Source organism: Centruroides vittatus, unplaced genomic scaffold, assembly GCF_030686945.1.
Source record: "Centruroides vittatus isolate TY-2023 unplaced genomic scaffold, ASM3068694v2 contig_5, whole genome shotgun sequence".
NCBI lineage: Eukaryota > Metazoa > Arthropoda > Arachnida > Scorpiones > Buthidae > Centruroides > Centruroides vittatus.
The window spans coordinates 4,526,069-4,542,935 of NW_027122286.1; the positions used below are offsets into that span (position 1 = coordinate 4,526,069).

General features: G+C 30.0%; 1 protein-coding gene across 3 annotated transcripts in view; it reads left to right on the forward strand.

Annotated features, from left to right (window-relative positions):
* The window catches only part of LOC136978249 (flotillin-1-like), a 43,902-nt gene that overhangs the window by 866 nt on the left and 26,169 nt on the right, over positions 1-16,867 (forward strand). For all 3 annotated transcript variants that reach the window (XM_067273932.1, XM_067273933.1, XM_067273934.1), the window contains exons 2-3: positions 4,291-4,366; positions 8,281-8,371. In XM_067273932.1, the coding sequence (XP_067130033.1) occupies positions 4,291-4,366; positions 8,281-8,371 (167 nt within the window). The remainder of the gene's footprint in view (positions 1-4,290; positions 4,367-8,280; positions 8,372-16,867) is intronic.

The following is a 16,867-nucleotide window of genomic DNA, read 5'->3' on the forward strand; positions in this document are numbered from 1 at the left end:
ATGAAAAACATTTTGTTTTTTGAATTACTCAAACAGAAATAATTTTTTACATCACCTAAACTAAGTTCAAATCATATTTCTAATCCAATAATTAAGCCAAATTTTTTATGTTAATTTTTAAATTTTCTAGATGTAATTGAAATAGTAAAGCAGAAAGATTATGAAACTATTACTATTTTAATTATTTTTTAAAGTAAATTATAATTATAAAATGTTTCAGTCAGTGGTAATTTTAGGCCTAGAGGTAACCTAGGTCTTTGCTCAGGATATTTTTAGGACTTTGGACATATATATTTATATCACTTACAACTATAAGTATATATTTTTCAATATTCAGGGTTTATCCAATGTTGAGAAACTTGCTAGTATGGAATCCAGTGCTAGATAGAATCCTAGATCTCATCCGTATCATATAATAATTGATTTTAATATAAAACTTTTCATTATATAAGTTAAATACATATAAAAAGAGTTTTAAGTCAATACTTGCTTTGGACCTTGCACAATCAAAAACAGCCATTTGCTTCAGTAAAAATTTTTTGTATTTGAATTTTATTCTTTATTATACAGGACAAAATTTTTTCTTATATTTAAGATATTGTTTTTATTGTATACTCTTTTCCTTTCACGTAAATTATCATGTATGATGATGATGTAGTGCTTTTGTCCAGGCTCATTCATTGGCATATTTTTGTGGCTACCAGCCAGTGGCACCCACAGACCATAAAAAAAGACTATATAAGAGGCACAAGTTATAAAAAAAGGTACCATACATACATTATGCAAGAAGATACCTGTGTGTTTTTATTTTAATTTTTTCATTAGTAAAAAGTTTTCTGTGATAAAAATTAGTAACTAATTCAAAAATAAAATGAAACCTTAGAGCTCCTTTGGAGATTAAAAAAAGGGCAACCCAACATTAAAAGGGGAACATGCCCCAATATATAGGTGTCCCTGCTACCAACCACAATTATTCCCATTATGTGCCATGGTCTAAATGTGTAAGAGTGTCACATTCATAATGAATCAATAGGCTAATATTTCATGATAATAAAAATATATGTTTTAAAAGTTTAATTGTTTCCTGTTGAAAATTTGGTATGTCTCTATCTGGATTACAGAATCCATAGTGAACTTTGAAAACTGACATGATATTGCTTTAGTCTGCTTGCTATGCCAATCTGCAAATCTGGTAGGTCATCAAAGATACAAAATTATAAAATATGGCATACTCTTATTATTATTATTATTATTACAAAATGATAAAATGATTGCAATAATTTGTTGAACTTTCATAACTCAATTCACCATGATAATAATAATTATAGTACATTTCTTTTTCCAAAAAATGTTAACTACATGAAAATTCATTCATGGCTTGAGTTTTGATGCATTAAATTCCAAAAATATGCAAAATCAAAAAATGTTAAATGTATTTAACATTAATATTGTGATTTATAAAAATTTGACAGGATAAGTAAAAATACGTTAAATCAGAGAACATTAAATCAAGTTTCTACTGTAATTATTTTGCAATATTAAAGAAATATTAGGTGATGATAATTATTGAAATAAGTTTTCTTTTTACAACTCTAAAATGCTATCTTTCTAATTTTACTTTATTTATAATTATGTAATCAATTTACATCAAAAAAATGAAAATAACATTAACTAAATGAAGAACTTTTTGCATATTGCACAGATTACTAAAAACACATAATTTTATAAATGCCAAATAACAAAGAAAAAAACAAAGATTATTGGCTAAAATATATATATAGCCTTAGTACTTTCAATAATTTATCATCATCATCAGCACTTGGGACATATGCATATTGAACATTACACAGCAGCACATATTTTAATGTGCTGCTGTGCAATGGGAACTTTGAATTTTGTAGTAATTAATTGTCCAATTCTTGGTTTTTTAAGTATTTCTTCCTTCTGGTTATATTAAAGTTAAAATATTTATCTAAATTACACAGTGTATATATTATTTGGCCCACAAAATAGAGCTACAAAAGGAATGTTGGTAGGATTTACCATTTGTATTGAGTATATACAATAGATATTTTTTGCGCAGCTGCAACATTAATATTATCATTTAAAACTATAATCCACAACCACAGTGCCCTTATCATATAGTAAATTATATCACATGCAGGAGTACAGTGCACACTGTGCATGTCTAACGATTAGGATTGAACAATAATTGAAATTAATAAATAATTATGCAGATATGAGACTTGTATTATTCTCTTTATTTTCCATTAAGTTTTAAACAGCTTATTAATGCTAGGATTTATTGGCTTGGCCAAAACAAAACTGATATTTGTGCAGTAGGAAAAAACCTTAGAATAAGGCTTGGCACAGAGTAATTTTTAATGAAATTGACTGTAAAACAATAAAAACATGCATATATTTTATATTTGTTATTTAAAATAATAATCTTTTAGTAATTCTAATATCAAAAATAACTGATAGAATAGTTTGATAATGTAAATCACTAGCACAATAAGGTTACCTACAATTTTGTTCATTATGGATGGACCCAACTTGCAATGGACCCAGGGAATGGGCAACATCCCAATCCTACTATCCATAATAAATTTTATCATCTGAAATGAATTAAAATTTCAGATCAAAATTCATTTAGTAGTCAGATCATAAAATTCATAGTAAAGAAATTCATTTATTGAATATACAAATAGCATTAGTTGATTGTAAACAAAATTGATATATTGCTAAAGAAAATTATTTATTAAGGATGTTTAAACAAACTTCAATAGCCAACCCAATATACATTAAAGCAATACACCAACCAAAGCTGAATTATCGGGCTAGAAACGGCTATAATAATAATAATTTATAAGATAATTTGGTACTAGAGTTAGGCATTAGGCACCATCTCTTGCTAAAGTTAATAATTATAATTTTAATTAAATAATTTAAATAATTTACCTAATGAAGTGTCTGGGAAGAAGTGTCATGGTCATATCTGAATTGTGAAATTAATGTCAAGTTAGCATCTGGCAGAAATTGTTGCCTGATGCAGTATCTGACTTTTCTTGGTTTGGATTGGTCAAAATGTTGACATTAAGAAGTTTGACATTGATGATGTGAATGATTGCTAGAAAGACATGAAGAGCAATTTTCAAAGAAAGATTTGGAAGAGCTGGCAGCACAACTTGCTAAAGAGAACAGTGAAGAGGACAGAAATTCAGGAAACAGCACTACTCAGTGCTCACTTAGCGGGAACTAGAGATTTTTCCCTAGGCCTGGAGAAAACTTTGGGGCTTATAATGATTTCTATAAAATTAAAACCCCTATAAAATTATTATTTTTACTGACAGCTAACAGAACATAAAATCTTTAAGATGCTTTTTATTAATAAAGAAACTTCTTACATATTTTATTTGCTTAAAAAAACAACTGCTAAAGAGGTCTCCTAAGAGGCAAAAGGGTCTCACTCTATCCCAAGCTCTATACAAGCTTTCAATTCTCTCTCACCTGAAAAACATTTGTAAAGATTCACACATATACAAACTGCTTGTGAATCTCCTGACTGGCATAATGATCCTAACTGAGAATGCAGCTCTTTCTTCCTAAGAGCTATAATAAACCATATAACATGTTGGAGAAGGAAAAGAAAAAGGTCTAACAGACATACTTACTGCAGTTCCTAGCTAGAAAAGCTTCAGAGTATGTTATACTATATGATCCTCAACCAGGTCCATCTCATTGAAGCTTTTTCATTATGCCACTGTTTTGAAATATGTTTTTAATTTATAACTTTTGTCTTATTTTATTTATAAATATTATATGTGTAAAATAATATAATTATTTTACACATATTCTTTGTTAAAATTGAAATATTATTAACTTTTAGTAGTGAATATTTTAGGAACAAATCTCATTTAAATATACCCGTATTACAATTTTTCCTTAATTTACAAATAGCTCACTTTATGAACAATGGGCTGGGAACCTAACCATATTTTAAAATGTGGCCTTAACTGTATTTATTTGACTATTGTTATAAATATTTTTTTGTTAAGAGAATAAATTTAAATAAATTACTTTTAATAAAAAAAATTATTATTATTACATTTTAATTTTTATTTATATTATTTTAATAAATATCATTTAATATAATTTAGTAATTAGTTAAAAAATGTTGTTATATGTTTGCCTAAATGTGATATTAATTTTAATAATTTATTTATGGTTTTGTAAGAATTTTTAGATCTTTCTTTGCTGAATTTATAATTTATATTTATTTATTTAAAGGATGCTGTCACATAAATCCATTAATTATACCTGGAGGAAGAGTATTTGTATGGCCATTCCTACAAAGAGCACAAAAGTAAGTTCATAACACTATAAATCTGATGAAAATATAATTGAAAATTCAAAAGCATATTTTATTTACTTACATTAAATAATTCTATATTAAATTTCTCTGTATTTTCATGACACTGATATTAAAAATCAATGAAAGTGTGGCTATATGCCAGTTGGTTAATTTATTTATACATGCATAAAGGATCTATTAGATTATTTATATGTATTTATATAGAACCTTTTTAATTGTTTTCCACTACTCATTTCTATTTTGAGTACCCTTTGTCCTAACCTCTTGGCTATACAGTGGTATTTCTGTCATTGTTCTTTGATACCCACTGTTCGTAGTTCATAGTCACTTAGTCTCCAAAAAAGGAGCAGAATGTGAGGAAAAAATAAAAGGAGAGATGAGTGAAACAAAAGAAGTCATTTTTGTCTGTGTGAGAAAGAGAAGGTTTGGTTCATTAAGTTAGGAAAAATTTAAGAAATGTGTAGGTGGAATTTGATCAAATTCTATGAAATAATCAACAAGAAAAGGAACATCAAAAATCCAAGGAGAGCATATCTAGAAAAAGAGAAGAGAATTGGTGTATGATTTTATTCATTGTATTAAAGTTACATTACTAGGTCTTATCCAATAAACAAAGTAATCTTTCTATGTTTAGTTTAATGTTAATGATCTGATTATTTGCATTAGTGATTACCATGTTAATTTGAATAAGAAGTTCCTTGTTATTATATGATGAGTTTGGGCAGTGTTGAATTATGTTGGAAATCAACAGGATCCACAGCACTTGAACAAAGTTGGATATCAGTTGTAATAAGACAGTTAAATTATATGTTATTGATATAATTATTTTGAGTTTTTATTTGGGAGATCTTGGAAAGGGAAGTTACAATCCTTAATGTTGGATTCTTTGTATCATTATATGATGTTGAGTTTCTAAGTGTAAAATAAATCATTGTTTTATTGTTTCTTTATTGGGTGCTTAATGCATATCTGTATTAACTCAGAATACCAATAAAATAATTTCATAAAAGAAAAGTAACACCTTGATTTAATGGACTAATTTGGTGAGGGTTGTCCATCAAAGCCAAAAGTTCATTATATAATAGTCATCATCATCATTAACCCTGGGCTCATTGCCTGTTTGTATCTGGTGCCTTTTCCACTATTTTCTTCCATTTCTCTCTATCCATTGCCAATTTTCTCAATTCCTGTACATTTGCTCCACATCACTTCATGTCATCATTCCTTCTTCTATATGGTCTGCCTCTTTTGTTAAATCCATCCATAATACCATAGACTAGAGTCTTTATTTTTTGTTTTCATTCATTCTTGTGATGTGTCCAAACAGTTGAAGTTTTCATTGTATAATTTTTTATAAGAGATTCTTTTTCGTATATATCCTATTATAAAGTTCTTTGTTTATGACTTTCTGCATCTATCCTATAATAAAGTAGGTTATCCTAATGCATGTGTTTAAAAATTGACAAATTAGTTAGTTTATCTGTTTTTACATAGGTAGATACATACATTTGTCTAATTAACATTAAGTATGTATGAAGTTTAATTTCACAGAAAAGTTTTTTATATGATGTGGCAGTGGTATGCAGTCCATGGAAGTTGTGGAAGTGCTGCTGCTTTGTATTTTCTAAAATATAAATACATATTGTGGAATTATTTTCATAAACAAGTTCTCATATCTTTGTTTCATGTCAATGTATCTATTTTAGAATTAAAATAAATAAACTGTTTATTTTTGTCATTTCCAGTATTTGTTTGTAATTTTTATGGAACGCAGCTTCCCTATCATCAAATGTTACCACACGCCACTAGTACGTGGTATTGTTGCTTAAGTATTCACAGTAGTACTAAGACTGTAATAAACAAGTATATGATATAAATTGAAATAAATGCACAAACATGTTTTGGAAAATACACTTTAATTGTATTTAACTAAAGAAATAAGTAATGTTTTTAAAAAGGAAATAAGATTTAAATTTGACAAAAACAAAAAACATTTTCTATTTTGTAGTGGCTTGCGGTGACTTTTGATGATATGGAAGCTGTGTTTCCATAAAAATTATAAACAAATACTGGAAATGACAAAATAAACAATTTATTTATTTTAATTCTAAAATAGCTACATTGACATGAAACAAAGATATAAAAACTTCTTTTTATTATTTTTTATAAACTGACTCTATTCAACAATGTTTTTTTCCTGCAAAGTCATTAATTACTTTATCATAAAAATCAATAGAAAAAGAGCTTTGAAATACTTTGATTCCATCAAAGTATTTCAAAGCTCTTTTTCTATTGAAAGCAACGCTAGTGACAACAATCTTTTTTCTGACTGAGTGTTCCTTGCAAATGTATGAATTTGCTTCGTGGTTGAAAAATTGCACTCAACAGATGCACTCATAGATGGTACCATAAAAATTAATGATATTAAATCATATAATTCTTTTAGTACATGTTTGTTCAGATCATCATTAATTATAATATTTTTTGTCTAAGAGTGACTTACCAATATAGTCTGAATATGAATATAAATATTGCAATTCACTATGTAATTTAGATAAATCAAAAAATTTTCCATAAAATTTACTTAATTTAAAGAATTAAAATTTGCTTGGGAAAATTGTTTTTCATTAAATTTAAAATTATTAACATGTAAAAGTGATAAAACTAAAGATTTTATGTCTGAAAATCTGTCAATGTAATTATAATTAAAAGAAAATTATAATTGAATATAACTTTGTAAAGAAACGTACATAAAAATAACATAAAATCTTTACTTTTTAAATCTTAAAACAATTCACTTAGTCAAATAGCTCCCTATGAGTAGAATCGTTGGAAGCATTATATGATATTTTGGTGTGTAGCATCCACCAGCTAAACTGCAAGAGGTTGATGCTCTACAAAGTGCATGCATGAATGCATATAATCTGGCTCCTTTACACCATCCAAATATTTTTGCCGTGGAAGCTATCCCATATTCGACAATACAGCGCTTCCATTGGGAGTATGCATATACAAATTTATATTCGAATACACAATAGCAATCTTATCATTGTTTTATGCATGTAGTATAGAAATTTGTAATAAGATACAAAACGCGGTTGTAATAAAATATAAAGTTTGACAATGGCGTTTGAAATGTCAAGCATGATTACACTGACTTTTCAAACACTTTTGTCGAACTTCTAGACTTACAGGAAAGTGTCACTGAACATCCAACGTACACATTTTTGCGTTTAAAACTTTGGCCTCAACCTCGCTATATTTTACTTAATCAAGAAAAAAATTTAAGTAAAAATTATGTGATAGCCAAATGGCCAAGGAATTAATTGCATCAACTTGATCTTAAGAGTTCAGGTTCCAGCCTCAGAAATTTAAATGGGTGATTTTACCAAAATATATTGGATGGAGCTGTCAAGAGTTTGTATAGGAACAAGGATAGCCAGACCCATTTTGCCATTTATTTTTGAACAAATGAAATATGTAGAATATTTCTTTATTAATAAAAGTAACGTTAATTTGTAGGAGTAGGGATCACTATGAGCCCTTAAGTTTTCTCTGGGCCCAGGGAAAAATTTACATAGATCTCCTGTTGATAGCTCTTTGTTGAATCATGGATCATAATGCACCCATTCCATTTTTGGTTTGGCTGAACTCAAAATAGGCATGAGAAAAGGTCATCTTAGTGCTCACAGAGAGAAAGAGTTAAAAAGTAAAATAGAATTATGTATAAAATGCATATTTAATGTCAGATAAAAAAAATTACTTTTACAAAACTAATACAAAAAATATGAAAGATAGTTGATTTTTGACAGTTTTAGAGTGTTAAGTTTTATTACATTTAACATCATTAAAATAAAAAAACTTAATTTGAATTTAATCAATATTTTATTATTATTATTTTGTAGAATTAGCCTCAATACAATGACTCTATCAATAGAAAGTCCAAAAGTATATACTCAACAGGGTGTTCCCATTTCTGTAACAGGAATTGCTCAGGTAAGAAAATAAAATTTGAATAGGTTTTATGTAATATTCATGACATGGGATTAGACATGTAATATAATCGAAAGTATCTAAAACTATTACAAAAAATATTAAGAAGTAAAAATATAAAATTCAAAATTGTGTGGGGAAGTACTCGATCTTTAGAGTATTCCCCGTGCAGGAACAAAACAAAAAGAAACTTCAAAGAAATAAATCACACACTTCTATGACTCCAATGCAAGGAACTTAAAGTTTATTTTAGTCCTTCCAATCACTACTCTGTCCCTTCGCTATAACAGACACTAAAACAAAAGAAACAACACACAAAAAAAAAAAAATCTTGCAACTCTATCGTCTACACGTCCTCTCTCTCTTTCTTTCTTCCGAAAAAGTCCCTCTTCTTCCGTTGAGCATGCGCGATCTCTCTCTCTTCCTCCTTGATCCGGGTTTTTTTTTCGTTGCCATCGAAACCGCGGCCCATCCTTTCTTTACCCTGTGGCCCACCCAAGGATCACACAATAGAACACGTGATCTTCGGACCACATATCTCCCCTCCTCCCATTAACTTTTACAACAGGAAGCTTTTACGCTATGAGGGCCTGTCCCTCCTTTACACCATGAACCACCCAAGGGGTTGGTTACGAGCCGGTTAGGCAACAGAACATGTGGTCTTCAGACCACAATTGTTTATTTTGCTATAATCAAATTATCATACATTTTGGTCTATTTGGAAAGTCTTTATATGCACACCATATGCTATTAATTGCATAATGAATATCTTGTTTTTTAGGTACTAACTTAGAAAAGAACTAATGCAATAAGATTAATTCAAGTACTTTCATTGATTTTGGTGTTCATGAAGCTTGTTAGTGCTATGGTTGGAGATGACATGGAAATAATACTTACTATTATTAAGCCTTACCTAGTATTTGGTGGTGTTGGCCCAATTCTCAAGTTCAAGGTTCGACTTCTGTACTGGTGTGAGCAAATAATTCGCATTCAACCTTTTAAAAACCAGTAATAAAAATTTGAAAACAAACGTTTTCGACCGTTAACTCGGTCTTCATCAGGTTCTAACTATTGAGATTCAAAACTGTTCCAGAACGTATTCAAATTTTTTGTTTTGAACCGTTGCGTTCTGGAACAGTTTTGAATCTCAATAGTTAGAACCTGATGTAGATCGAGTTAACGGTCGAAAACGTTTGTTTTCAAATTTTTATTACTGGTTTTTAAAAGGTTGAATGCGAATTATTCTCAAGTTCAGATGAAAAGCGAGAGAATTGACTGCAGGAAGAGCATCCAGCAGTGGAATGAATCCAAATTTTCAAGGCTTGTACAAGAACATCTGATGCCCCTAAGTAAACAAAAATTTAGGCAGCTCAATATATTATCTATATATTGAGCCTTATATCATTATATTCTTATATCATCATACACAAGCACATACATACCCACACATGTTGATACTTATAAAAATAATATCATAATGAACATTTTAAAAAACTTTTAACAATTAGTACTAATACAATTGTATACATATATGATTACACTTAATATCGGTATAGGAAGATAATTATTACATCTTAAATACAAAAATTAGGAAATTAATTTTCTGGCTTTTTGTTTCAGCAAAGTTTTGAATTATTATAATTCATCTACATCAATCATAGATGCGATTTGGTGCTCGAAAGATATTACTACACTAATGAGTTATTCCTGAGTCATTGTAGAGCAAGAGTACATTTTTATAAGTTTTAATTTTGAAAAGTTTTTTTCTGAACTTGTTACTCACACTGACAAATGTTGCAAAATTTCTCAGATCAACAAACACATTTGAAACACTATTTTATAAATTATTTTTTCATATGTAACAAGACATCTAAAGAAATATATTCTGGAATTTGTCTTTCTATTTTTGAGAATATGTAAATTAAATTAAAATACTAAATATATTTATTAATAATTGTCAAATAATGTTTATTTAAATTTTGCTAGAATTAAAAACTAGAAAAGATTTAACAATCTATCTTTTCTTTGTTTATGAATTAGGCTAGTGCCTCCTGTATATTGCTGCCCTAGGCAAATCTCCGAGGCTTGTCTAATGGTAAAATTGGCCCTGCAAATTTGTACCAACATGACACAACAGTAATCATAGAGTATGTTTGGAAATTCTAATTGCTGTTACCAGTAACTGCTGGTAATTACTGGAGCATTTATAAAAGTAACCTATATAATCAACTATATGTCATAACTAGGGATTGCAATAACTGGATCCCTCATCCAGCAATCCAGCTGGATCCAGCGCATTTTTCGGCCTGCTGGATCCAGCACCAAGTGCTGGATCCAGTGCTGTGGATCTGCAAATACTCAATTAGCTTTCTAAATAATTGCGCAAAAGTCTACGTTGTCGCGTTGCCGCTTTGCTAACTACTAGACTGCTACTAATTACTTACTAATTATTTACTCACTACTTTACTAACACTAATAATTAAATTACTTATAAATCAACTATACCTTAATCAATCCAGCAAAATTTAATAAAATAATAACGTATTCAATCGCTTTTAACGATCTTCCTCAGTTACAAAAAAATACAACATTAACTATAGAACATAAAATGTGTTTTGAATAAATATAAAAAGAATAGTGCTTAATTACATCCCATTTTTTTAAAACAAGATACATAGATGTACTGCCAGGTCTGATAATTTTCGTATTGTATACCGACGTAATTCCACTGTTTTCAAACTTTTAAGAAACGATAAAAAGAAAGAGGATCGAAATTCAACAACGGGTATATATTCGGTGCCTTTACACAACCAACGTTTCAATTCCAAGCTTGTTTATGTGGGTGCAACGATGCGCAGTTTAAAACAAAGGCTCAAGAGCACAAATATACAATCAGTAAGAACCTTGACAACACTGCGCTGGCATCATACGCAAGACACAAGGTTGTTAACGTTCAATGGGATCAAGCGGCAATTATAAAAACGACGACGAATAGGCAAACGGTCAAACATCTTGAGAGATTGGAAATCTGCAAGGCGCACATGACAACTGGTTGTATGAACTATAGAGATGCGGACTCATTGTCTACCATGTGGAGATTCTTTAACATTAATTAATGTTATTAACGGACAATGCTGGTTTCGTTGTTATATCTTATATACAGTAATACCCCGAACTTATGCAATAGGTGGAACCGAGCGATAACCGCGTAAGTTAAATTTGCGTAAGTCGGGGTATAACTTCGCATATAAATACATACTAATTATTTTTAATTGGGGCCGGAGACTAAAGAAAACAACAATTTAGAAAAAAATGTTTAATAAAATTTTAGATAATACATATGTATAACAAATTATATTATTAAAATCGTAAATCGAAGTTATTTTATTATAGAAGGCTTTCTAAAATCTAACAAATTTGTCTGACGGCTCAAAGATTTTTTCTCCCACAAAATTTCCTTGTAGCATGCTAATAATTTTTTTTTTATTTTTTGTTTTGTAGAAGAAATGCGCTCTTTGTTGGAGTCTATATTTTCTAAAATTTGTAACCTCTTTTTAATTAAACTGAGGCCTTCTGTCAAGTTTCCAACCGTTATTCGATCATCTGATTGAACTGGATCTAAAGGATCAAGTTTTGCCAATTTACAAATTTTCATTTTTGTATCGAAGTCATTGGAATGTAAAGTTAACATTATTAAAGATGGAGTTTTTCTTTTCTTGTTTGATGCAGAAGAATCAGTTCTACTTCGTTTGGATGACACAGTAGAGTCTCAAGTCTCCGTAGATATAACACAGAAATAAATAAGTCAAAATAAATTGTAGCTATGCGTCGATTCCGCGCGACACGTCTGAACCTGTAAGCTGAACAATAGTTTGGGGGGAGTGAGTAATCAAGGGTTGCGTGGCGCTCAAACAAAAGGTGAATCGTCGAGATTTGAAAATTGCGTAACTCAGGGTTTGCGTAAGTCGGGGTAGCGTAAGTCGAGGTATTACTGTACAGGGTGTTTTTTTTAAACTGATGGTACTCAGAGACATCTGTAGAGCAATCTAACAGCCAGACTGTCGCCAAATTTGGGAGAGTGACTAAGGACTACATGGGAAAGAGATTCCGCGAAGAAAAAAGTATTACCCAAATTTGCCGGTAGGGGTGGATTTGGCGCTGTTGTAGCGAAACAGCTAAGAATCTGCATAAAATTCAGCTGCAATTAACAAACACACGAATGAATAATCAGACAGAGGTTTCAGTGTAATAACGAAAGTTTAATTACTCAGCAAATAACCTTCTCTCTTCTTCAATGTGATCACCGTCCTGCTGGAAAAGGTATTGCATCCTGAACACCGTGTTTTCTATGGCCGAACGAAACATGTCCGCAGGAATGTTCATCATGGTACGAGAAACGTTGTCCTTCAAAGTCATCAAGTTTGGGACACTACCAAGATAGACCTTGGACTTTAAGTAACCCCACAGGAAAAAGTAACATGGGGTTAGATCCGAGGAGCGAGGCGGCCATGCAAGTGGAAAAAAGCGACTGATGACCCTTTCTTCAGTGAAGTGCTGGTAACTTTTTCGCTACAACAGCGCCAAATCCTCCTCTACCGGCGAATTTAGGTATTACTTTTTTCTTCGCAAAATCTCTTTTCCATGTCGTCCTTAGTCACTCTCCCAAATTTGGCGACAGTCCGGCTGTTAGATTGCTCTACAGATGTTTCTGAGTACCGTCAGTTTAAAAAAAAACACCCTGTATATACTTTTTCCGCTATTTATTTTGTTTATTTATCTATATTTTGTCCGTTTGGACGTTTTCCGTTAATTTTTATATTTATTCCAAACACATTTTATGTTCTATATTTAATGTTCTACTTTTTTTGTAACCGAGGAAGATCGTTAAAAACGATTGAAAACGTTATTATTTTATTAAATTTTGCTGGATTGATAAAGGTGTAGTTTATTTAACTTATTTTACTTCCAGTACATAGTTTTATATACTTATAAATAACTACAGACTAATATGTAGAGCCTATATAAGAAAACTGGTAAGACTGATAGCCACTTAGCCACTGATTATCTGTCCTTACATTATTATAATATATTAATATAAATTAATCAGTAGAATTACCTTTGCTATTATTTAACTTAAAGATTACATTATAATTATAATCTAACTAAACATTTAAAGTTAATTATCTCTATCTCAAGTGTTAAACCGAACCAAAGTTAAGTTTACTACCTAAATGTGTAAGAAGTTTTACTGATTTATAGTGACCAGTCTAAATAATAAAAGCTTCTTAAGTATTTTTTAAAAATGTTTTATTTCATTTAAAAAACATAAGGATAGATAGATAGACAGATAATACTATTGCACCAAAAATACATCCGACGCTGGATCCAGCTGGAATGATTTCAATCCAGCAAAAATCCAGCTGGATTCAAAACACTGCTGGATTGCAATCCCTAGTCATAACCATGTTTAAAAATCATAATTATCTCATCATCAGTTGTTCTGCAGTACTTACCAAAGTAACCACAGTGACAAAGCAGTTATAGTTCTATTGAATTACAAGATGGTGGACACATCACAGTGTAATGAATGTGGCTGTAATTTCAAAAATTTAGAGGAAATAAAACAACATTTTGTTTCTGCAGCACAAAGTGACCATGATCAGAAAGTCACAATATTAATAGCATTTTTAAAAATAGTATTATCATAGCATATGATACTTGTAGCATCATTGGCAAGCTTGTATGAAATTTTCAGATATTTTTGACTTGAAATGACATTTCTTCATATTTCCATAAATTTATATTTTTAACACGTCATCTCAAATTTCAGATGGGGCAAGACAGCATGGTCAATGGCCAGCAAATGCTACAAAATTATTTATTTCACAATATAAACTAAATGAAGATTAATTTTTCTCTAATGCTTGCCCAAAAAATTCTACAAGTTCATTTTCATCTTCTGATGAACTTGTCAAATCTTCATCATCATATGATTCTGAATCAATATTCGAGAGCAATGACAGAATTAATATCACCTCCTCTTGACTTTCCGCCATATTGAACATCACAAAATAACCAGCATATGCTAATTGCCCATAATAACTGGCTGTGACCAATGACATCAATCGCTACTACTGCAGTATTACTGGTTAGAATTTCCAAACATGCCCACAAACTCATATAGTACTAAAGTGGATATTTCCTTATTGTTAGATGAACAATAAAAGAAAAAAGATTGATAACATTTCTGAAAATGTCATTAAAATCGATAAATGTACTTGAATTTAATCTTGTTCTTTTGTCTTTTTTTCTAGTTTATTAATTTTTTTACCTATGCATAAAGATATTTGCTTAACTTTATTGGCCAAATTATAAATGAAAACTGCTTGATTTTCATTAGGATAATTTTGCATTAATTATATAGACTAATGATTTAATATTTAGAATTATTGTTATTGGCATAAAAGTTACAATTTATAGTTATAAATTTTAATTATATATTAATAATTATTTAATAATGAGGTTACTTCAAGAGAGTGAATACTTGTCTACAGTTGACATTTTATTCTCTCATTCTGTATGTTGTCTGGTGATTTGCAACTGTCTGTTTGTTTTGTGCTACAATAGTGTGTATTGTATGAGATAGGGGTTCTGAAATATTCAAACATTTTTTAATAGTATGTAAATAAAGCTGAGGGCTGTAGCATTCATGTAAACATGTTAGAAGATTAGATATGCTACTAGTTATCTGTAAAGTCAACATAAAATATTTTGGTAGGAATTTGTTAAAAATGACTAAAATTCACTTTCACTTTGGCTAAAATTTTAATTAAAATATTTGATGCAAAAACAGATTTTACAATATCCTCTTATTTTACTTTAAGTTTTAAATTTTTTAAGTATTCATAATACAAAGTATTCAAACATTGTGATTGAATACTTGAAAAATTTAAAAGTAAAGCTCATCTTCAGAGACAGCACAAAAACTAAATTTGAATAAATTTAGAAAATTTGCAAGCAAATTTTCAAATGAGACAGTACATTAAAAATGTCTTCATTTTGTTCTTTCTACACATCTCAGGAAATAACAGTCTCATGGCTGAGGCAACCTTTCTTTAGAGACCTCATCCACCTAAATTTGAACATATCTACAAAATTCCAATAGTTGAAAACATCAATTGGTTAAGAACACTTAAGATTTAAAGTTTAATTAATATGATAAATTCTATGATAAATTTACAAGCAACAAAAAACACAATATGATAACAAGCATTTATTTATTGTGACAGCAGCACAATGCTGTACTTCAGTTTTTAATCATATTTTTAATTTAGTTTAAAATATATGCTTTCCACCACAAATTAGTAGTGGCTTGCCCTTGTACATCATACTCTTTTCCTTTAACAATAGTCATGCTGGTCATAAATCTAACATCTTTCAGGGGAAAATTTTTGAATTGAAATAAGATGACTTCTGGTTTGCATCGGAAATTCTTATATAGTTAATCAGGGTCTCCTGCCTCTAAGGTTTCCCTATTTGATCTAGTCTTTCATCTATCTAATCCCATTCTTGGGATTAAGGAAAGATGGATGGACAACAGTAATTTGGTCTACAATTTTTTCAAATTACAGCCCAATAACAAAAAAACTAAGAAGTCCCATTATAAGTTTAGTGAATGGTTTCTGCACATCTTCCACTGTGCACTCTGTACTTATCATGTGCTCATACTTCTATCCCATAGATACCATTTCCATGTGTTAAGAATGGGTTTCTACGTCTTTGACATTAATTATGTAAGTAATGTCAAGCAAATTAAATATCCTTAATCCTGGTACTTTTGGGATTTCCAGCTCATTCTTACTGTCACTACTACTGTTTGTTGGAATCAATGATTGAAGTTACTGTTAAATATTATATGGCATCGATATGTACAACACATTGTGTCACAGTGATGTTTGTAAATATTTTTCCTGTTATGTAATAAAAGGTTGGTGGTGCTGTTGCCCCCTCGGGAAACCATTGAGGATGGTGATCTTGTTTTACCACTGACCTTCTGTGAGTCAAGACAGTGTTATCTTTTCTGTAATCTTTGCTCCTTTGTCATGTAACCAATTACGCAAGTCTAACCAGTTTTCCTAATCTCCAAAAAGCAACATTCAATATAACATTGTTGTGACAGAAACATGATGTGAGTTTGTTGGTATTCTCAATAACACAGTGATGTTGGTACTCTCAATAACAGATCAAGAAATTTTCAGAGGGGTGCAAAAATGAAACAATATGCCTTAGAAAATTTTTTAAAACCTGAAGCTTTTTGTGCAAAAAATTCCACAAAAGGAGTGAAACTGCATCCTACATACTTCTCTAAATCCACCCTTGGGTACTCCTAAGGATGGTCTGGAAAGCTCAAAAGTAACATTTAAGCAAATATTTCATTTTGATCTTTAAAAAACCTGAGAATTGTATATCCATAATTATTTTTCAAATTATATTTTACAA